General features: G+C 40.0%; 1 protein-coding gene across 3 annotated transcripts in view; it reads left to right on the top strand.

The window, feature by feature from the left end:
• The window catches only part of ZNF827 (zinc finger protein 827), a 260,321-nt gene that overhangs the window by 151,091 nt on the left and 84,251 nt on the right, over positions 1 to 24,979 (top strand). For all 3 annotated transcript variants that reach the window (XM_073642498.1, XM_073642499.1, XM_073642500.1), the window contains exon 6: positions 22,729 to 22,962. In XM_073642498.1, the coding sequence (XP_073498599.1) occupies positions 22,729 to 22,962 (234 nt within the window). The remainder of the gene's footprint in view (positions 1 to 22,728; positions 22,963 to 24,979) is intronic.

The following is a 24,979-nucleotide window of genomic DNA, read 5'->3' as shown; positions in this document are numbered from 1 at the left end:
TCCTGCACTGTCCGGACTGCAATAAACAATTCTACCTGGAGGTTGATACCTCCTCCGCCGGAGCGGTACTCACCCAAAAATCTACCGGGAGAATGGTAACCTGCGGCTTCTTCTCCTCGTCTGAGCACAACTACTCTATAGGAGACCGTGAATTGCTAGCTGTCAAATTAGCACTGGAGGAGTGGCGCTATCTGCTTGAAGGGGCTCTATACCCGGTGATCATCTACACGGATCACAAAAATCTGGCATATCTCCAAAATGCCCAGAGACTTAATCCTCGCCAGGCCCGGTGGTCTTTGTTTTTTGCCCGCTTCGACTTCATCCTTCATTTCCGTCCGGCGGACAAGAACGTCAAAGCTGATGCCTTGTCCCGGTCCTTCCTGTCCTCCGATCAAGAGGAGGAGCCTACGCACATCATTGACCCCTCCAAGGTAATGAAGGTGGCCCCCCTGGATCTGACTCGTCTCCCACCCGGCAAGACGTTTGTAGCAGTACCAGATCGGGAGAGGGTTCTTCGTTGGGGCCATTCTTCTAAACTAGCTGGCCATGCTGGCCAAAAGAAGACCTTCCAGCTCATTACCTGGCATTACTGGTGGCCTACCCTGCGTAAGGACCTTGTAGACTTCGTCGCGGCCTGTTCATCTTGTGCCCGTAACAAAGTGCCCAGACACCTACCAGCCGGCCATCTCTTGCCCCTTCCCGTACCTGCTGCTCCATGGCAGCACATAGCTATGGATTTTATCACCAATCTTCCTGCTTCTGCCGGGTGTACAGTCATTTGGGTGTACTGGCTAAAGACTTTATCCGCCACATCTTCCGTCTCCATGGCCTACCCCTCCACATCGTGTCGGATCGTGGGGTTCAGTTCTCCTCACACTTCTGGAGAGCCACATGTAAGCTGCTAGTCGTCACCCTGGATTTCTCCTCCGCTTACCACCCACAGTCCAATGGTCAAGTGGAGCGGATCAATCAGATCCTTACCAGTTACCTCCGGCAATTCGTTAATGCCCACCATTCTGATTGGATGGATCTCCTACCTTGGGCTGAATTCTCTTCTAATAACCATGAGAGCGAATCCTCTTCCAAGTCCCCGTTCTTTATAGTCGGTGGCCAACATCCCCGGATTCCAGTTCCCATCTCCGCTTCTGTGGACAACCCTGCCGCGGAGTCTCTTGTCAGTGAATTTTCTACCATTTGGGAGAGTACCAGGTCCACTCTTCTTCAGTCCTCCGAGCAGATGAAGAGATATGCTGATAAGAGACGTCTGGATCCGCCTCAATTCTGTCCTGGAGACAAGGTTTGGCTCTCCTCCAAACATGTGCGGCTCAAAGTACCCTCCTACAAGTTGGGCCCTCGATTCATCGGACCCTTCGAAGTTCTCAGGCAAATTAACCCAGTGGCCTACAAATTAAAACTCCCGGCCACCCTACGCATTCCCAACTCCTTCCACGTATCCCTCCTCAAACCCGTTGTCCTTAACACTTTTTCCGATAATCCAGGTACTCCTCCTGCTCCGGTTTCTGCTGAGGACGTCTTTGAGGTGGAGAGTATCCTGGCCACCCAGAGGGTAAGGAGGAGAACCTTTTTTCTGGTGGATTGGAAGGGGTTTGGTCCTGAGGAAAGAACTTGGGAACCCAGGGAGAACATCAACGCCCCGCTTCTCCTTGAGAAATTTCTCTCTGGCCTAAAAAAGGGGGGGCCTAAAGGGGGGGGGGGTATTGTAGCATCGGCGTCTCTGCCCCCTGTTAGGCAGAGACGCCGTCCCTCTCACCTTCCTGTTCCGGGTGCGGCGTCCTCCAGCGCTCCTTCCCTCTCTGCTGCCGGCGCGCGCTCCTTCCCGGGCACTGTGCTTAGGGCGCGCGCGCGCTCCCCCTCTCTTATTGGGACCGCGCGCGCCGTTCTAAGGAGTCCCCGGCCAATAGACGGAGGACCTCCCATATATAAGGCACCTCCTCCAAAATGGAGGTGCCCGAGCAAAGTTGTTGCAAAGCATACTCACCTCTGCTTCAGCCCTCAGGTCCCGTTGCCAGCCTGACTACCAGTCCAGTCTGCCTGCTTGTCTGCTCTTCAGCCCGACAGTCGGTCTCAAGCATCCACCAGTCTGTCTATGGGCAAGTCCACCTACGGACCAGGAAGCACCTGCCAGTTACCTGCCTGCTACCTGCCGTACTTGCTAGCCCGCTCACCTGGGAGCGCTCACCTGCTACCCGCCTGCTAGCCTACCTGGAGGCTCTGCTGTCACTTGCCGTGACCACCTGCCTGCCAGCCAAGAGACTCTTACCTGCTCTGCCGTCACTTTCCGTGACCACCTGCCTGCCAGCCAAGAGACTCTTACTCGTTCTGCCGTCACTTCCCTTGACCACCTGCCTGCCAGCCAAGAGACTCTTACCTGCTCTGCCGTCACTTGCCGTGACCACCTGCCTGCCTGCCAAGAGACTCTTACCCGTTCTGCCGTCACTTGCCGTGACCTTCCGCCTGCTCACCCAGAGACTGCTACCCTTCTGTTGTGTCCACCCGCTACACCGGTCAGTCCCCGCTATCTGACCCGTGGGAGCCACCTGCTCTATTACAAGGTCGTCCCCAGACTTAACACCTGCCCCTCGGGGTCCATCCTTGTTCCAAGGCACAGAGGTTCCACTACCCTGACCCGTAACAATATATATATAGATAGATAGATACACATACTATCTGTGTGTGTTTCTGTATGTGTATATGTGTTTGTTTTGATGGAGGCCTTTTTTGCACTGTATCATTTCTTGTTGTCTATTGCGAAGTACTGATTACACTGTCAGTTGTAGTGAGAAAAGAAAATTATAACCTTTGCGGTTATGAGGAGAGTGAATCCGCATGCTGTGGCTCTTTTGTTATCGCAACCTTTTTTTATTTTTTTTAAGAAAAGTATTTGTTTCATGACCTACATTTTATTTAATTAGTGATTAGCAAAGTAGCGTGTTACTTGACTTCTGTCTTCGACAAATCCGTATTCATCTATATTTATAAGTAGATGAGCACATACCTACAGCACTCGGCATCGATTATACTAGTGAATGGGTGGTGACGAGAAAGAAAACATCATAGGAAGAATGCTTAAATTATACGTTCATAGAGGAAAAGACCAAATTGTGAGAAATAAAGTGTATTAAGCAAAGCACATGTAAGCTCTGAATGAAGACTTCTAATGAAATCAAAGTGCATGCATGATCCAACTGAAAATACTCTAGCACTAGAGTGCCTAAAGCACCAAAAATTCAATTAAGCTATTTTGCTGTTAACTTTTTGATACTAACATTAAAGCACCATTCCAGTGTTTTTTTTTACTATTGCACCACTGGAGTGGCGCTTTAAATGTAATTTCCCTGCCGCCTGTCTCATATTCGCCTTCCGTTGCCTTCATCCATTTCCAGTGTCGCTACTGTTAGTCTCCAGCGAAAAGTGACCTGCATGCAGCGCCAGTGTTTCATGGAGCTGCGCGGAGGTCACTTTTCAAAACAAATCTATGAGAGCCTCGTTCTGGCTCTCATAAACTTGCATTGAGAGCGTGTGACAGAGCTTCTGACTTCTGGCCAGTCAGAATCTACTGTCGCAAGATGGCTTTGCTTGACCCGAAAAACGGTGACGATGCCGGAGGGTGATTATGTGACCAGGGCAGGGGACTTGCATTTAAAGCGCCACTCCAGCACTGAAAAAAAAACCTGCTGGAGTGGTGCTTTAAAGGGGGATTTCCAAGTCATAAAGTGCCTAAGGGGTAAAGTTTCTCATTAAGGAGACCGCTAAGCGGGCGTAGGGAGACTTATACTCTATGCAATACTTCCTGTGAAAAAATATGCAAATAGCCCATTCTTAGATCAAAAGATCAGGGTCTCTAGTGCCACCTATTGGAAATAGCAATACCATCGCTTTATGACATGGAAAAATGGGCAACCAGAAATCTTCTTTGAAAGTAAAAAGAGCTCTGTTTTCCTTTCCCTTTTGGAGAAAATTTTGGCTTGGCTTTATAAAATCAAAATGCTTGACTCTTTAAAGGGTCAGTATTGACTACTAGGATTGCTATCTAGAAAAGGTGAAATTAAGCACTCTCTTCTCTTGCTCTGTGTAGAGCCTATTTATATATTTTCCATGTCATAAAGTCATGGGTTCAGAGTATGTATCCAGCCAATTGAGCGCTCCCAGGGTCACAAGGAATGATTATCCAAAAAAAGGATTTACTTCTTCAGAAGATTTATTCAAGTTAGTAAATAGATAAAACTTATAAATAAAACAACGCGTTTCAGCTATTAAAATTAAAGATATATAGCCTTCCTCAGGTCTAATGTAAGAGAGTCAATAGTGGTGGTTATATAGTCACTATAAAAACCTACCTAGTGAAATAATTATCCTAATCACATGTAAATTGGTTTGAGTTGGAACGCCCAAATCCCATTCTATAGAGACTCAGCTTTCTCAGAGTTAGGATTTTCCAGCTTTTTCCTCTGATTATAGAATAAACAAATTATAGAGCAGCTAAACTTGTCATAATAAAATTTGTCATAATAAAATTTTCCATAATAAAATTTTGGTAATGAAGATATTATACTTTCTCCTTCTCTTTCTTTCCTTTCTTTTTCTATCCCTTTAAGAGGAGAAAATAAGTGCATTAGTAGAAAAATCTATACCATGAACCTGAATTTAAGAAGATTTTCATTCAATAGGTATATCAATGAAATTCAGATAAGGGAAGTTTAATTCACATGGATATATATGCCAAAGGTAGTAAAACGGAGAGAGAAAGAAAAAAAAAAAACGCATAAAAACGCAAGAGAAAAAAAAAAAAAAAAAGGAGAGAGGTTATTATTATACATAGTGAATGAAACATTAATTGTGGAGATATCTCTGTGAACTCTATACATTCTCCAATTTATCATTGAGGCCATCAGGATACAAACAACGTAGTCTATATATCCAGAAGGCCTCCTTCTTGTTAAGTTGTTGGATCCTGTCAGGAATATCAGCCGGGATCTGCTCCACCGGTGTAAGTCTCACTTTAAATTTTTTGTTGTGGGTAGTAAGAAGATGTCTGGGGAGGCTGTGTGTTAATAAGCCATTTTTGGCATTGTATCTGTGGGCATTGAGTCGGGATCTCACCATTTGTGTGGTCCTACCCACGTACTGGAGACCGCAATCACATGTAATAACATAGATTACATAGTCACAAGTACAGGTCAGGTGATCCTTGATATTAAAAGTCTCTCCTGTGCTATTCGATGTAATGGAATGGGACCCATGAGTAATTATATGACACCACTGACATTTTTTCTGAGAGCACCTATAAGTGCCATTCTGTGTGAGTCTATTTGTACTAACCAAGGGACAAATGTTTTTAGATTGAGAGAACACTGGTTGGCCTCCTGGTTTCCGTTTTTTTAAACGACTAGGTGCGAGGAGGTTTCTTAGAGTTTTTCCTCTCCTAAATGTAATGCCAGGTATTTTTGGCAATATATCTCGTAGGAGAGGATCTTGTTTCAAGATATGCCAATGCTTTTGCAAAATATTCCTAATCAATTGGTTCCCCTTATTATAAGAGGTGATAAAATTATGATTCCATTTATTCATATTCCTAGTGTCACTATCCCTGGATTCCTTCTTGAGTATATCCGATTGTCTGATATAATCCGAATCCTTAGTATTATTTTTTCTGATTCGATGAAATTGACTGAAAGGGATGTTATTTTTCCATTTGCCAATTTCATCGAATCAGAAAAAATAATACTAAGGATTCGGATTATATCAGACAATCGGATATACTCAAGAAGGAATCCAGGGATAGTGACACTAGGAATATGAATAAATGGAATCATAATTTTATCACCTCTTATAATAAGGGGAACCAATTGATTAGGAATATTTTGCAAAAGCATTGGCATATCTTGAAACAAGATCCTCTCCTACGAGATATATTGCCAAAAATACCTGGCATTACATTTAGGAGAGGAAAAACTCTAAGAAACCTCCTCGCACCTAGTCGTTTAAAAAAACGGAAACCAGGAGGCCAACCAGTGTTCTCTCAATCTAAAAACATTTGTCCCTTGGTTAGTACAAATAGACTCACACAGAATGGCACTTATAGGTGCTCTCAGAAAAAATGTCAGTGGTGTCATATAATTACTCATGGGTCCCATTCCATTACATCGAATAGCACAGGAGAGACTTTTAATATCAAGGATCACCTGACCTGTACTAGTGACTATGTAATCTATGTTATTACATGTGATTGCGGTCTCCAGTACGTGGGTAGGACCACACAAATGGTGAGATCCCGACTCAATGCCCACAGATACAATGCCAAAAATGGCTTATTAACACACAGCCTCCCCAGACATCTTCTTACTACCCACAACAAAAAATTTAAAGTGAGACTTACACCGGTGGAGCAGATCCCGGCTGATATTCCTGACAGGATCCAACAACTTAACAAGAAGGAGGCCTTCTGGATATATAGACTACGTTGTTTGTATCCTGATGACCTCAATGATAAATTGGAGAATGTATAGAGTTCACAGAGATATCTCCACAATTAATGTTTCATTCACTATGTATAATAATAACCTCTCTCCTTTTTTTTTTTTTTCTTTTTTTTCTCTTGCGTTTTTTGTTGCGTTTTTTTATGCGTTTTTATGCGTTGTTTTTTTTTTTTTCTCTCTCCGTTTTACTACCTTTGGCATATATATCCATGTGAATTAAACTCCCCTTATCTGAATTTCATTGATATACCTATTGAATGAAAATCTTCTTAAATTCAGGTTCATGGTACAGATTTTTCTACTAATGCACTTATTTTCTCCTCTTAAAGGGATAGAAAAAGAAAGGAAAGAAAGAGAAGGAGAAAGTATAATATCTTCATTACCAAAATTTTATTATGGAAAATTTTATTATGACAAGTTTAGCTGCTCTATAATTTGTTTATTCTATAATCAGAGGAAAAAGCTGGAAAATCCTAACTCTGAGAAAGCGGAGTCTCTATAGAATGGGATTTGGGCGTTCCAACTCAAACCAATTTACATGTGATTAGGATAATTATTTCACTAGGTAGGTTTTTATAGTGACTATATAACCACCACTATTGACTCTCTTACATTAGACCTGAGGAAGGCTATATATCTTTAATTTTAATAGCCGAAACGCGTTGTTTTATTTATAAGTTTTATCTATTTACTAACTTGAATAAATCTTCTGAAGAAGTAAATCCTTTTTTTGGATAATCATTCCTTGTGACCCTGGGAGCGCTCAATTGGCTGGATACATACTCTGAACCCTATTCTTACGGACTCCAGCTGGGAGATCCGTTTAATCCAGATAGAAGCTGCATACCAGTGGACCAGCTACCCACATTAGACCAGAATTGGTCGATAAGCCTTGGTACAAGATCTGCTAAAGGTGAGCAGTTCATTTTTCTTCTGTTTCTATATATATATATATACATCTACACTTAGATCTGCGCCTGTTTTTTGTTTCTGCCCCCACCAGACCTACAGCCTTGGAGTCGAACACATTGATGTCATAAAGTCATGGTATATCAGTAGAATATGACATCACTTTATGATTGTTGAAAATTGTATCTATGAGACCCCCCTTCACATCGGTACCCTAGCACTACAGCACTGCTCCATTCATGTTAATGGGGCTGCCTGCAGTTTTTATGACCAGAAATCCACATATCAAGTAAAGTAAACTTCTATTTTTGGGATGTTTCACCACCTTGAAACCTTTAAAGGAAATGTACTGCCTATATTTTACAAATAAAATCAGTTCATGATAAATATCATTACTTTGTTATTATAGATCTTTTTATTCTGTTTCTTCTATATGATTATAGGGTGGCCATTTGTCTGCGCTGCATCTCTACTTATTTTATAGTGTTCAGAGATCTGCTGTACAGCAGTCACAGAGACCAGAGGTCCTTATAATCTGGAGACACATTGATTTGTATGTGACCGCGTTCTAGACATGCATTGTGGCCAGAATGAAAACTGCAGGATTTCAAGAATTATTTATTTTTAAATAGATATCGATGTGGAAATAAGGAAACGTGACAAGCCACTAATGGATGGGAAAACTCAATTTAAACAATAGGTAATTTTCTGATGACACATTTCCTTTAGGTTTTTCATCACTCCTTATCAGATTGGGTGTCCATTGTGAGTACAAAATATCTATAGTAGTAATTTCTACGTATATCTAAACAGCAGAGAGTTGAAAGCCTTGTACTATTCCAATTCTGCTCTGCTATTTGATACAGAGCTCCAAATCTCCTGCACATACACTGAGATAAAGAGCACCTGTCAGCTCTCCTGTCATGTCTGTCCTAGGAAACACTTAGTGGAAGAATGACCATGTTCACTCTATAGGTAATAAAAGCCTCAGTAAAAAAACTAGTGGTCTTAACCGACCAACTTTCCCCCTTTTTACCTAAAACGCAAGTATGTAAATGTAACTAAATATACTTAAATAATTTTTTCTACAGCTTATAATAAAGGTTAGTTTTTAGCACTTTTCTACAGCTTATAATAAAGGTTAGTTTTTAGCACGTTCATGTCTCTCTTCTTCCCTTTTTTCTTTCCCACCTCCATATAAATCAATATGCAGAAAGAACTATTTTACCATCTCTTATGCCCTCTCTTAGTATATGAATGTCTGTTCTTTGCTATTACTATTCCTTTATTTGCTTACAAAAAAATAGGATTAAAATATGAAATATGTATGCAAATTTTACAGTTAATGCATCACCATTTCATAGTTCTCTAGTAATGGTTTAAGCATTTAAAGGAAATCTGTCAACAGGTTTTGGTACTCCATCGGAAAGCAGCATAATGTAGGGGCTGAGATTATAGAGATGTGTCGTTTACTGAGCTGCTTGCTGACATTTTGATAAAATCACAATTTTATCTGCTGCAGATATACAACTCCACCCACACCACTGATTGTCAGCTTTCTGCCTATGCACATTGTACACAGAAAGCTGCTAATCAGTGGTGGGGGTGGGGTTATACACAGGTCATGAATATGGAGGACTACATGGCTTTAGATTTACTAGTCCCCTACTGATAATCCCCTGCTGATAAAACAGTGATTTTAGCAAAACTACACTAAGCAGCCCAGTAAGTGACACATCACTGGAATCAGGATCTCTGTCTCTAGATTATGCTCCTCTCAGATTAGGTGGCAAAAACCTGGTGACAGATTCCCTTTAATGCTGAGCAGCTGAGTTTAAAACAAACGAGAATCTGTCTAGTAGGGACACGGTGTCTAGAGAAGCTGGTGTTGTTTTACCTCATTTTGAAGCACTGTTGCCTCACAGTTTAAGTATGTAATGCTGGGACCTGGAGATGGGTCAGAGAAGGGCATCCACGTTAACAAGGGTTTGGAATATCTCCAACCCACTAACTTTGTAAATGAAAATGAGAACTTTATATAGGGATGTAGCTAAGTATACAAACTGTGCATCATAAATAGCCTTGGTCCTAGAGATGGTAGATGCATACATCTGTGATTTGTGGTTCGGACTGCGATGCACAGACTGACCTTGGGTCTTCAAACCTGTCTAAGTCAGGAGACCCGTGTACAGTCTGTGCATCACAGTCTGCGTACAGACCATGAAACACAGATGTGTGAATTTGGCATTAAGGGAATGTGCATACTTCATCAGAAAATACTCAACAGAATGAAAATGTGCATTTCTATGTAGTAACGACTTGCCGTTTACATATTCAGGCTTTTGATCATCTTTCATCCGCTTCAGATTTCTAAAATAGCCAAGGTGTTAAAAGAAGTGACCTGGCGTTTTCCACTTAGAAGTCTGTGCTTTGCAATACAAGTCCATGGGAAAGCTCAAAAGATGTCTTTTGGAGCGTTTTGCCATCAGTTTCTTCATTATTCAATGGAGTGAAAAAAAACAACAACCGTAAAGCAGTAAAAAAAAATGCTTTAAAAAAAACCATGGGAATACCCTCCAAATAATCGCCGGCCTAAACTAATGGAATAAGGCTCAGGAAACCACTAAAAAAGACACTTCAAGCATAAAAATACACCAGTTTCCTGAAACATTTTTTGCTTGAAAAACTTGGCAGGTTGACCTGGCTTGAACGCCGTCGCGTGCACATACCCTTGGAGAAACCGCAGCATTTCTCTACTACAGTGTTTCCCAAACTCCAGTCCTCACGGCCCCCAACACGTCACGTTTTCAGGATTTCCTTAGTATTGCGCAGGTTATAGAATTATTATTAAGGCATCAGAAAACTACCACAGGTTCTCTCACCCGTACAGTATTGAGGAAATCCTTAAAATATATGTTGGGGGCTGTAAGGATGGGGTTTGGGAAACCCTACTCTACTATATAAAAGTGATTTTCACCAACATGGATGATTGCTTGGTATAATCTTTCAAAATTGCATGATATCATGTGAATTGAATTCACCCCAAGAAATGCCTAATAAATACCTTATCTTTCATTGTTGATAGAGACACATTTTAAGTGACACAGTCTACACTTAATTCATGATTTGGAAATCTCACCGAATGGCTTTGGCCTCTGTGAAAGTGAAGAGAAATGGAATTGCCTTCTTAAATGGAACAGAGGTCAGCTTTCAAGTTATTTTCTGCGCGGTTGACAAAAGAGCAAACCTGGCTACACTAGGTACATTAGGGCTGACCTCAACACCCTGCTTAACGTTCCTGCACCAGGCTTAAAGGGAAAAACGTATTTTAAAAGCCTTTTAGATCTTGGCTTCCAAAAACTACCTCTTCTAAGGAATGTGAACTTTCAATACATTTTGCGTTGTCACCATTTCTGACATTACCAAAAGGAAATTTTCATCTATATAGATCCAATTTTCACTAAGGAATTATTATTACTGCTGCAGCAAAGTGGAAAAAAACATGTAAACATTGCCAACTTTATGCCCTGCCACCTTCATATAAACCTTAAAGCTGTTTTCCCATCAGAGACACGCCCTTTCAAAATACGGCCAGCTAATTTTGCCGCAGGGAAGATACAGCTAGGTAGGCATTATTCAGTGGAAATGTAGTATTACATTGAGACCATATACAGTTATATGAAAAAGTTTGGGCACCCCTATTAATCTTAAGCTTAATGTTTTATAAAAATTGGTGTTTTTGCAACAGCTATTTCAGTTTGATATATGTAATAACTGTTGGACACAGTAATGTTTCTGCCTTGAAATGAGATTTATTGTACTAACAGAAAATGTGCAATCTGCATTCAAACAAAATTTGATAGGTGCATAAGTATGGGCACCCTTATCATTTTCTTGTTTTAAATACTCCTACCTACTTTTTATTGACTTTCTAAAGCACTTCTTTGGGGTTTGTAACCTCATTGAGCTTTGAACTTCATAGCCAGGTGTATGCAATCATGAGAAAAGCTACTTAAAGTGGCCACTTGCAAGTTGTTCTCCTGTTTGAATCTCCTCTGAAGAGTGTTATCATGGGCTCCTCAAAACAACTGTCAAATGATCTGAAAACAAAGATTATTCAACATAGTTGTTCAGGGGAAGGATACAAAAAGCTGTCTCAGAGATTTAACCTGTCAGTTTCCACTGAGAGGAACATAGTAAGGAAATGGAAGAACACAGGGACAGTTCTTGTTAAGGCCAGAAGTGGCAGGCCAAGAAAAACATCAGAAAGGCAGAGAAGAAGAATGGTGAGATCAGTCAAGGACAATCCTCAGACCACCTCCAGAGAGCTGCAGCATCAACTTGCTGCAGATGGTGTCACTGTGCATCGGTCAACTATACAACGCACTTTGCACAAGGAGAAGCTGTATGGGAGAGTGATGCGAAAGAAGCCGCTTCTGCAAGCACGCCACAAACAGAGTCGGCTGAGGTATGCAAAAGCACATTTGGGGAAGCCAATTTCTTTTTGGAAGAAGGTCCTGTGGACTAATGAAACCAAGATTGAGTTGTTTGGTCATACAAAAAGGTGTTATGTATGGCGGCAAAAAAACACAGCATTCCAAGAAAAACACTTGCTACCCACAGTAAAATTTGGTGGAGGTTCCATCATGCTTTGGGGCTGTGTGGCCAATGCCGGCATCGGGAATCTTGCTAAAGTTGAGGGACGCATGGATTCCACTCAGTATCAGCAGATTCTTGACAATAATGTCAAAGAATCAGTGATAAAGTTGAAGTTACGCAGGGGATGGATCTTTCAGCAAGACAATGATCCAAAACACCGCTCCAAATCTACTCAGGCATTCATGCAGAGGAACAATTACAATGTTCTGGAATGGCCATCCCAGTCCCCCGACCTGAATATCATTGAACATCTGTGGGATCATTTGAAGAAGGCTGTCCATGCTCGGCGACCATCAAACTTAACTGAACTGGAATTGTTTTGTAAAGAGGAATGGTCAAAAATACCTTCATCCAGGATCCAGGAACTCATTAAAAGCTACAGGAAGCGACTAGAGGCTGTTATTTTTACAAAAGGAGGATCTACTAAATATTAATGTCACTTTTCTGGTGAGGTGCCCATACTTATGCACCTGTCAAATTTTGTTTGAATGCAGATTGCACATTTTCTGTTAGTACAATAAACCTCATTTCAAGGCAGAAACATTACTGTGTCTAACAGTTATTACATATATCAAACTGAAATAGCTGTTGCAAAAACACCAATTTTTATAAAACATTAAGCTTAAGATTAATAGGGGTGCCAAACTTTTTCATATGACTGTAGATGAAAGGTTGTTTGTGTAAAATAAGTCTCAGATTTGCAAGAACAATTTTCTGTTCTGACTGATATATGGGGATCCCATACTGTGGACTTGTCTGTATGATCTTTATATGCCCAATTGAGGCATATGGACAGGGGTTGACTGTGTAAAACTCAATTTTATTAGAAACAATCTCCTTTTTAAAGTAATATAATGAAACCTAAGCCTACTAAGATTTAAATTTGCAAAAACAATTTTTTTAGGGTATGTCCACACAGCTCAGATATACTGTGGCTTTCAAAATGGACAGTTGTGGTTTTATGGATGAACCTTTGAATTGCAGAGGGTGAAATTCACTTTGATAAACCTTTCATTTAGAAATAAAATGTGGCACTCACCAATCTTCTGTAAATGTATTCTGCTCTTAGTCTCATCCTTTTCTCTTTTTTAGATATATTTATTGCCAGCTGTGGCTCACTGTTTTCAATGATCCTACTAAAAGTTATATTTTAGGTCTCTTTAATTTGCAACTTTTTGCTTTTCATACTTGGATTTGTGAGTTGGACATTTTGAACAGTTTATATTTTCCAGATTAATTTTCAATTTTATACACTGTAGAATAGTGTCACTCGTTATGGTATAATGTAAATAATTATGTATGGAAAAATATAAATGTGCTGTAGAACATCAAGCATCCTATACCAAAAGAGGCTGGATACCAAAATAGTCCCTTTGAAAAGTTCTTAATCTTTATTGATGAGTATAACTCTCAGGATCAAACATAATTTATCCCACATTACCAAGCTAGCAATAATATCCACAGAATGGTTAATTTGGCTCATTTAGCTTTCTCACACAAGTTGCTCACTTTGTTTCTCTCTCTTGATATTTCTAAAGTCTTTGATTCCTTATCATGGGGATATATGTACACTACTGTTCAAAAGTTTGGGGTCACCCAGACAATTTTGTGTTTTTCATGAAAACTCATGCTTTTATTTATCAAATGAGTTGCAAAATGAATAGAAAATATAGTCCAGATATTGACAAGGTTGGAAATAATGATTTTTATTTGAAATAATAATATTCTCCTTCAAACAAAGCTGCCTGCTTCTTCCCTAAATAGTTAATGCATAATTTGGAGGTGTGCTTTGGGTCATTGTCCTGTTGTAGGATGAAATTGGCTCCAATCAAGCGCTATCCACAGGGTATGGCATGGCGTTGCAAAATGGAGTGATAGCCTTCCTTATTCAAAATCCCATTTACATTGTACAAATCTCCCACTTTACCAGCACCAAAGCAACCCCAGACCATCACATTACCTCCACCATGCTTCACAGATGGCGTCAGGCACTCTTCCAGTATTTTTTCAGTTGTTCTGCGTCACACAAATGTTCTTCTGTGTGATCCAAACAACTCAAACTTTGATTCATCTGTCCATAAAACTTTTTTCCAATCTTCCTTTGTGCAATGTCTGTGTTCTTTTGCCCATATTAACCTTTTCCTTTTATTAGCCAGTCTCAGAGATGGCTTTTTCTTTGCCACTTTGCCCTGAAGGCCAGCATCCCAGAGTCGCCTCTTCACTGTAGACGTTTACTGGCGTTTTTCATGTACTATTTAATGAAGCTGTCGGTTGAGGAGCTGTGAGGTGTCGATTTCTCAAACTAGAGACTCTAATGTACTTGTCTTGTTGCTCAGTTGTGCAGCGGGGCCTCCCACTTCTCTTTCTACTCTGGTTAGAGCCTGTTTGTGCTCTCCTCTGAAGGGATTAGTACACACCGTTGTAGGAAATCTTCAGTTTCTTGGCAATTTCTCGCATGGAATCGCCTTCATTTCTAAGAACAAGAATAGACTGTCAAGTTTCACATGAAAGTTCTCTTTTTCTGGCCATTTTGAGAGTTTCATAGAACAAACAAATGTAATGCTCCAGATTCTCAACTAGCTCAAAGGAAGGTCAATTTTATAGTTTCTCAAATCAGCCAAACCGTTTTCAGCTGGGCTAACATACTTGTGCAAGGGTTTTCTAAACATCCATTAGCCTTCTTACACAGTTAGCAAACACATTGTACCATTAAAACACTGGAGTGCTGGTTGTTGGAAATGGGCCTCTATACACCTATGTAGATATGTAAATAAAAACAAGACGTTTGCAGCTATAATAGTCATTTACCACATTAACAATGTATAGAGGGTATGTCTGATTCATTTAATGTTAGCTTCATTGAAAAAAAATGTGCTTTTCTTTCAAAAATAATGAAATTCTAAATGACCCCAAACTTTTGACCGGTAGTGTACTTTACCCTCCAAAAGTGGGATTTCAAGACTATATTTCTACATTGAGTTTCGGCCTTCTATACTACAACACTAGTGCAACATGTTGGATATAGCTCTGCCCTCTTTCTCCTATTTGCACTTTCCATGCAACCACTTGCCCATCAGGGCCTGCTCGGGTGTTAAGGGTACCAAGAAGGCAGGCTTGCCCCATAAGGTATACTTATTCGCCAATGTCATCTTGCTTACATTTACACAGTCCCTTTCTCAACTCTTTTTTATCTTAACAGCTTTTGGTGATACTTCTGGCCTGACTGCTAGTAATTCTCAGTTGTGTGGCCTCATTGTTTTCATACCTGAACCTGACATGTCTTTCTTCCGGTCTACCTACTATTTTCAGTGTTCTACTACTTGCCTAGACTACCTAGGTATTTGAATTACTCCCTTGTATAAGGATCTTTTTCCAGCTAACTCTCCACCTATGCTCCACACCATTTCCACTGTAACGTCCAGTTGATTCATATTGACTTCTTCCTTGCTAGGTAGAATTAATGGCATCAAAATGACAGTACTCTCAAAGCTTCTTTACCTTTACCATGCCCTGCCTATTACCATCCCTGCATATTTCTTACTTCTCAAGCAAAAGTGTCTCACATCTTATATTTTGAAGTTCAGGTGTCCCCATATTCCCCAACGCACATTGACATTACACAAACGGGATGGTGACCTCAGAGTCCCCAACCTCTCATGCTATTATCAGGCAACTACCATCTCTACATTAGGCCACATTCACATATTCAGTATTTGGTCAGTATATTGCCTCAGTATTTGTAAGCCGAAACCAGGAGTGCATGAAAAATACAGGAGTGGTGATGTGTTTCTATTATACTTTGCCTCTGATTGTTCCACTCCTGATTTTGGCTTTCAAATACTGATGTAAAATACTGACCAAATACTGAACGTGTGAATGTGGCCTTACACTCCACCACTGATATGCTCCTATGGGTCTTTCTGGCAATCCTTCATGTATCTCCATTACTTATAAACTCTCTATTGTGGACCCTACCAGCATTCAGACCTTACACACTGATGCTTCAACTTCTTTAGTTGTAGGATGCAGTTAAATTTTCGTGCTAACTTGTCTCTCCCCACCTTCCCCTTCAGTCTCTCTTTCAAAATTTGATTTTCCCACCAGGTGGAAATGACCATGCTTCCTTTTAGTGGTGGCGGGTGAATGGATTTGAGAAAGCTCATTAATTTTTCTCCTCTTCAGGCTTTGTTTCTTTTGAAATACTTGATTTCTCCCTCGAGCACTTCAGATATATGCAAATAAAAAAATTGTTTGTCAAGCTAATTGCCTGGCTTCGACCTTCTATATGCTTTTATGTAATTTTCCAATCATCTCTACACTCTAGAGGCCTACTTTCCATTGTCTATTTGCTGTGTACCGCATCTCTCGATGCACCTTACGCTGCTATGTATGTAAATGGGAGGCAGATTTGGTTGTTACATGGGAGAGCGTTTCCTGCAATGATATGGGAACCGCTATTTCTTCCTGCTGCAGATACTTAAATGTAATGGAATCCACATACAAAGTTCTCATGCGCTGTTTCATGGTCACTTCATGGGTAGTACATATGGTCCCAGTTTAACGCTTGTTTTAGGGGGTGTTCCTCCAAAGGTGATAGTCTGCACGTGTAGCAGACCTGTCCCGGATATCCTGCTTTCGGTCTCAAGCATACAACTTAGCCCGTACTGTACTTTACTTTTTCCTCTTTAGAGACCCCAGGGTCTCAACACAACACAAATCATCCATTCTCCCCCGGCTTAGTATAGACTACACAATAACTTAGTGGTAAAACAAACGATAGCCCATGATTGGACAAAAATGCATATCCCATATCCACAATTTATAGCCCGAATGGATAACTTTATGACCAACAAGCAGCTTTCAAGTTTAACCCCTTCACGCCATGGCCATTTTCCATTTTTTTTAATTTTTAGTTTTTTTCTCCCCTTCTTCCAAGAGCCATAAATTTTTTATTTTCCATCAATATAATCGTATGAGAGCTTGTTTTTGGTGGGACAAGTTGTACTTTTGAATAACACTATTCATTCTACCACATAATGTACTTGAAAATGGGGGGGGGAATACCAAATGTGTTGAAATTGCAAAAAAAAGTGCAATTTCACAACTGTTTTTTTATTTTTTTTTATTTACCACATTCACTATATGGTAAAACTGACCTGGTAATATGATTCTTCAGATCAGTATGGGGCTGTTTGAGAACCTATTTTTTGCACCTTGAGCTGACGTTTTTATTGCTACCATTTTGGGGTAGATACAATGTTTTGATCGCTTCTTATTGAATTTTATTGCAATGTTGCGATGGCCAAAAAAAAGTAATTCTGGCATTTTGATTTTTTTTTCATTACTCCTTTTACCGATCAGATTAATTTATTTTATATTTTGATAAATCTGACTTTTGGCAACGCAGCAATGCTAAATATGTGTATTTTTTTCAATTGTTTTATTTTTAATTGAGCAAAAAAGGGGAGATTTGAACCTTTATGTGTTTTTTTTTTCCTTTTTTTTTCTTCTTAATTTTAAAAACTTTTTTTATTCACTTTTTACTTTATTTAATAGTTCCCTTAAGGGACTTGCAGTTGCGATCATCCGATCGCTTGTGCTATACATCAGCACAACTATGTATTGCTAAAATCAGGATCTCCTATGAACGCCAGCCATGGGCTGGCTTTCACTGGAGAATCATAATGACAGGCACTGAGGTCTTCAGCAGACCCCGACTGTTATGACAACCCATGCTGCTAAGTAAGAATGTTTTCAGAAATAGAAGTGTTAATAGTTTATTTTTATTAACAAAAAATAAATCTAAATAAAATCAATATTTGGTGTGACTCCCCTTTGCCTTCAAAACAGAATCTTTTTTTTTTATACACACAGTTTTTGAGGAAACTTGGCAGACAGGTTGTTCCAAGCATCTTGCAGAACTAACCACACATCATTTGTGCATGTGGGCTTGTGCAAGTCCTTCTGTCTCTTCATGTAATCCCACACAGACTCAATGTTGAGGTTAGGGCTCTGTTGGGACCATATCATCACTTCCAGGACTCCTTGTTCTTTATGCTGAAAATGGTTTTTAATGACATTGGCTAAATGTTTGCGGTCGTTGTCCTGCTGCAAATTAAATTTGGAATCAGGCGCCTCATTAATTGTACATTGAGGGTACCATTAATCCTGGCCAAATCCCCAACTCTTTTTGCTGAAATGCGGACCCAAACTTGCAAGGACCCTCCACCATGCTTCACAGTTGCCTGCAGACATTGATTCCACTGATCTCCAGTCCTTCCGTGAACAAACTATCTTTTGCTACAGCCAGATATTACAGATTTTGACACATAGAGGCTGTGCCGGCGCGATCGCCGCCGGGTGTCAGCTGATTGTCACAGCTGACACTCGGTACTATGTGCAAGGTGCGGTGCCGCACCGCTCCCAGCACATTAACCCCCGAAATGCTGCAATCAAAGTCAATCGCAGCATTCCGGGAGCAAGGGGATGTAAGCGCTGCTTACTTACCTCCTCTCCGGGGTCCCGGGCTGTCTCTGCCGGGTCTCGATGGTTGTCATAGTGACCCGACATGACGACATCCGGGTCACCAGGAGGCAGAAAGTTACTTTGGTCATGCGCAGTGCGCGACCAAAGTACCTACTGCATGCAGGGCTGACAGGCTGTATATAGCATAGAGATGCTACTGCATCTCTATGCTATATAAGCGATCAGGCTGCAAAAAGTGAAAGTCCCATAGTGGGACATAGTGTACAAGTAAAAAAGTGGCAGAAAGTGGAAAAAAAAAAATATATATTTTAAAAAAATTATCCCCCAAAAAATAAAAATATACTGTACCAATAAATACATATTATTATGAAAAAAGCAATAAAAGTACACATATTTGGTATCGCCGCGTCCAGAACGACCTGACCTATAAAAATGTCCCACTAGTTAACCCCTTTAGTGAACACGGTAAAAAATAAAAATAAAAAACAATGCGTTATCATCATACCGCCAAACAAAAAATGGAATAAAACGCCATCAAAAAGATGAATGTAAATAAAAATGGTACCTCTGAAAACTTGTCCCGCAAAAAAACAAGCCGCCATACGGCTCCATCAACTGAAAAATAATAAAGTTATAGCTCTCAGAATAAAGCGATACAAAAAAATTATTTTTTCTATAAAATAGTTTTTATTGTGTAAAAGCACCAAAACATAAAAAAAAATATAAATGTGGTACCTCTTTAAACGTACTGACCCGAAGAACAAAGCTACCTTATCAATTTTACCACACGCAGAACGACATAAAAACAAAAAAAAATATTCCTGAATTGTTGATTTTTCTTTATTCTGCCTCCCAAAAATCAGAATAGAAAGCGATCAAAAAATGTCACATGCCCAAAAATGGTGCCAATAAAAACGTCAACTTGTGCCGCAAAAAACAAGCCGTCACATGACTCTGAAATATGGAAAAATTATAGCTCTCAAAATATGGCGATGCAGAAACTAGTCTTTGCAAAAAAAATGTTTTTTTTTAGTGTGTGACAGCTGTCAATCATAGAAACCCGATATCAATCTGGTATCGCTGTAATCGCACCGATCCGAAAATGATGAAGTCATCTAATCACTTGTACCGCATGAGGAAAGGCATAAAAAATAAACTCTAGGGTTAGGGTTGTGCTAGGGATAGGGTTGTGCTAGGGATAGGGTTGTGCTAGGGTTAGGGTGGGCTAGGGTTAGGGTTGGGCTAGGGTTGGACGATGGTTAGAGTTGGGCTAGGGTTAGGGTTGGGCTGGGGTTAGGGTTGGGCTAGGGTTAGGGTTGTGCTAGGGTTAAGGTCGCGTTAGGGTCGGGCTAGGGTTAGGGTTGGGCTAGGGTTGGACGAGGGTTAGGGGTGGGCTAGGGTTAGGGTTGGGCTATGGTTAGGGTTGGGCTAGGGTTAGGGTTAAACGAGGGTTAGGGTGGACTAGAGTTAGGGTTAGGGTTGGGCTAGGGTTAGGGATGTGCTAGGGTTAGGGTTATGCTAGGGTTAGGGTAGGGTTAGGGTTAGGGTTGTGCTAGGGTTAGACTAGGGTTGGGCTAGGGTTAGGGTTGGGCCAGGGCTAGGGTTGTGCTAGGGTTAGGGTTGAGATTTTTTCAAAAGTAAAGGAAAAAAATGACGACGATATGTTGACTAGTGTTGAGTGCAAGTGCTCGCTACTTGAGTTTGTATCTGGTGCTCGGGTATGCACAGAGTATTGCGGGTGCTCGAGTGACATGCTCAAGTCTTCGCCCCATATCTTTTGCAACTGTTATACAGCAAAAAATAACCTCGCGGGGATTTCTTACCATGTACGAGCGATCCCCGCATGTTTTTTTGGGTGTCTAATAACCGTGAAACATGCAGGACGGGGACTCGAGCATCCGTGAGATATGGTGCATACCCAAGTACCCGATACAAACTCAAGTAGCAAGCACTTGCGCTCAAGACTAATGACAACTTATTCAAGATGATGACCTAATGTTATCAAATTCTGTGTTGTACCTCTGGGTTCAAAATGTTCACTATACCCCTTGATAAAATACTTGAAGGGTGTAGCTTCCAAAATGGGGTCACTTGTGGGGGGTTTCCACTGTTTAGGTACATCAGGGGATCTCCAAATGCAACATGGCGTCCGCTCTATATTCCAGCCAATTTTGCGTTCAAAAAGTCACACAATGCTCCTTCCCTTCTGAACCCTGCCAAGTGCCCAAACAGTGTATTTTCCCCACATATGTGGTATCGGCTTACTCAGGAGAAATTGCACAACAAGTTATATGGTGCAATTTCCCCTGTTAACCTTATGAAAATGCAAAATTGGGGGCTGAAAAACATTTTTATAGGAAAAATGTGAACATTTTATTTTTACGGCTCAATGTTATAAACTTCAGTGAAGCACCTGGGGGTTCAAGGTGCTCACCACACACCTAGATAAGTTCCCTGAGGGGTCTAGTTTCCAAAATGGTGTCACTTGTGGTTTTTTTTCACTGTTTAGGCACATCAGGGGCTCCTCAAACGCGACATGGCGTTCAAGCTAATTTTACATTCAAAAAGTCAAATGGCGCTACTTTCCGCCCGAGCCCTGCCATGTGCCCAAACAGTGTTTTTTCCCCACATATGGAGTATCTGCTTGGTCAGAAGAAGTTGCACAACAAATTGTGGGGTCCATTTTTTCCTGTTACCATTGCGAAAATAAAAAAATTGAGGTCTAAAGTAACATTTTTGTGAAAAAAAATAAATGTTCATTTTTTCCTTCCACATTCCAAAAATTCCTGTGAAGCACCTGAAGGGTTAATAAACTTCTTGAATGTGGTTTTGAGTACCTTGAGGGGTGCAGTTTTTAGAATGGTGTCACTTTTGGGTATTTTCTGTCATAAAGACCCCTCACAGTGGTTCCTAAAAAAATGGTTTTGTAAATTTTGTTGGAAAAATGAGAAATCGCTGGTCAACTTTTAACCCTTATAACTTCCTAGCAAAAAAAAATTTTGGTTCCAAAATTGTGCTGATGTAAAGTAGACATGTTTGAAATGTTATTTATTAACTATTTTCTGTGACATATCTCTCTAATTTAAGGGCATGAAAATTCAAATTTTGAAAATTGTGAAATTTTCACCAAATTTCCATTTTTTTTCACAAATAAACGCAAGTGATATCGAAGAAATTTTACCACTATCATGAAGTACAATATGCCATGAAGGGAAAAAATATCTATATACTGTATATATATTTTTGTACAGTGCTCAGTACTTAATTATATGTATCAAATGTTCAGCTGGGTGTCTGTATGTAGGGGAGACTGGGCAAAAACTTAGGACAAGGATGAATCATCATCGCCACACAATAAAAGAAAAAAGAATAGATCTACAGTCCTTATCTATGAACTGCTAAAATATTTAAAGCCAGAAATGTTTATCTCTCCCATAGTAATCGCTCTGCTTTTCATCACCTGTCGCATCTATTGCATTATTTGTGTGCCCTATTGTGTATAAATATGTGCCTGATGAAGAGGCCTGAGTAGTCTCGAAAGCTTGCAACCTGTTACCATCTTTTCACTTAGCCATTTAAAGGTATCAACCACTGAGGACTCTCAAATTTAAATATGTCATGAAAAAACAATCTCAGAATCAGGGGGATCTATTGAAGCATTCCAGAGTTATTACCTCATAAAGTGACAGTGGTCAGAATTGTAAAAATTGGCTTCGTCATTAACGTGCAAACCACCTTGGGGGGTAAAGAGGTTAATACATTGGCTTGTTGGGGTCTAAAAAAAAGCTCCAGTGCCCAGTGTGAAAGTTGCCAAATTTCTAATTTTTGTTTTTTGATAAACATTGTAATATGGAAGAAAATGAAAAACATTGCCAAAAATTTGTAAAAATAAATTTAATGCAAAAAAACTACTTTTAAACCTACTTTAATATAGGTCATTTTTTGTTGACATATTCATTCCGTTTTAGTTTTTATTTTTGTATTGTTTTAATCTAAATTTCCAGGATTGTGAAGAATAACTCTGCCATTAATTGTTTAGCATTTTATGTTTTTAGCTGTTTTTTAGAATCAGTCTTTTAGACTATAGAGGCTCTGAGATCAGATCGGAGTCACACAGTTGTTTTTTTTCCAGTAAGGTACAGTTTGTAATTGAATTTCTTTCTGCATCCCTGTGTAGCTGAAAGTTGTAAGGATGCGCAGACTGTGAAGATTAAAGAAGAACCCATGGAGGTTGACATCCCTGACTCTTCCGTCTCCCCCAGACAAAACATTGGTTACAGCACTTTATTAAGGCAAGAAAAAAACGAGCACTTGCAGAAGATGCCAGAGTGCAGAGTTATTCCCGAGGGGAACCTGTTCAGCCAAGACATCTCTGTGAAGATGGCTTCAGAACTCCTCTTCAAATTGTCAGGTAATGTACCAATTTATAGTGGCGTTTTTAATGTCAAACTCGTGAAATCTTGATATGTGATTCTGATGACATATAGCAGTGTGCGGAATCAGAACTTACCTTCTTGGTGCACCGGGTCCTGTTGTACAATTGTCTAATGAATGTTAACATAGATCAGATTCATTAGTGCAAAATACTGTGATCCATCACAACATCAATGATTGTGTGCAACACAACAGGTAGGAGACAACGATATACAGTAATAACAGATCCTGGGAGACGCAAAAGAGAAATCTATTTTCTACATAGGTCTGTGTATGGGTAAGTTGGTGGATGTGTATGAGCTTCCATTGACCCAAGTTTGCTAATTTCCAGTGGTTGAGCGGTTGCTATATATTCCCTCTGCTCTGCTCACTTCTCAGGTACAGAAAAAAGCAAAGCGAGCATCCTTTATGGGCATTAATTAAAGTCCAGGTGTGTATTGAGTATGTCACAACCAAGAACCTATACATGAAATCTTAGAGAATCTGTCACCAGATTTTTCTACCCAATCTGAGAGCAGCATGATGTAGGGGTAGAGATCCTGATTCCAGCGATATGTCACTTAGGATATGTGCAGCCATTAAGTATTTGGTACAGAAATTTCTGCACCTTTTCTGCATCTCTTGGCAGGACATGGGCTGTGTAAAATAGGCGCTTTTTTTTTACACGTTTTTACATGCATTTTTGGTGCAGATTTTCCCCACTTGTTAGTATGAGTGAAATCTGCCGCAAAAATACTGAAAGAATTGGCATATGTCAGATTTAAATCTGCAAGTCAAAAATAAGCAATGTATGCATGAGACTTCAGGATTCTCATTCACTTTGCTGACATTAAGAAATCCTTCAGGTTTTGTGACAAATCTGCACAGAAAAAAAATGTGATATATCTGCAATGTGTGCACAGGCTTTAACCTTGCTACATGCTTTATTCTTTATAAAAGCACTCTCTTATCTGCCGCAGATCTAGCAGTTCTCTGAATGCTAGAAATATTTCTGTGAACACTGTGCATAGGCAGAAAGATGCCAATCAGCGGGGGGGTTATATATGCTTGTGGATAAATATGGCGTTTCCAAAAGATAATATATACAGAATGTAATTTTCTATGGTTTCTGAATATATTTTTAGGTATGAGCTTTGCCTTTAAGACAAGTGAAGAAGATTATTCAGGATGCTGCATTACATGGTGTTTTAATAATTGCTCTGCCACATGCTTAGCTTATATAGCTTCTTAAAATATAATTATTAATCCTGAACATAGGTGATAATTTCTATCGTTAAGGTACGCGATAACTTGTAGATCAATGGGTGTCTGACCGCTGGCATCCTCACTAATCTAGAAATAGATGATAACTTCTACCTACTGGAATACCCATTTAATTGGTAAAATATGATTAGCCCATAGCAAAAAAACTACCATAATCTCCATGAATAGAGACCCAGTGGCACCCTATACTTATAACCTTCTTACCCCAGTCTTTTGCTGAGTAAGAGGAGATCCAAATATGTTGTCTAGGTGAGTAGTCAATATTTAAGACCCTAAAGTACATCCTAATCTGTGCCCTCGGAATTAATGAAATGATCACCTTGACAAGAACGACCTTATGTTGGAACCTTGCCCATAGATGCCATACTCAATCCATGGTTACAATTTATAATCCACAATATTCTTATAAACTACTGGTGATCCACTGACGAGTCTGGTATACCTCCAGATAAGATGCCTGGGGATAAATATAAGATAAGTGGCACAGCTGGTTACAACATTGGTCAGTTTTTTCTAGGGCAGTCACTATATTTTTTTTAAAGTACAGTACAGACCAAAAGTTTGGACACACCTCATTTAAAGATTTTTCGGTATTTTCATGACTATGAAAATTGTACATTCACACTGAAGGCATCAAAACTATGAATTAACACATGTGGAATTATATACTTAACAAAAAAGTGTGAAACAACTGAAAATATGTCTTTTATATTCTAGGTTCTTCAAAGTAG

Source organism: Phyllobates terribilis, unplaced genomic scaffold (assembly GCF_046119375.1).
Source record: "Phyllobates terribilis strain yellow unplaced genomic scaffold, ASM4611937v1 Scaffold_1__5_contigs__length_1240528914, whole genome shotgun sequence".
Taxonomy (NCBI): domain Eukaryota; kingdom Metazoa; phylum Chordata; class Amphibia; order Anura; family Dendrobatidae; genus Phyllobates; species Phyllobates terribilis.
This window is presented reverse-complemented; position numbering and strand designations above follow the sequence as displayed.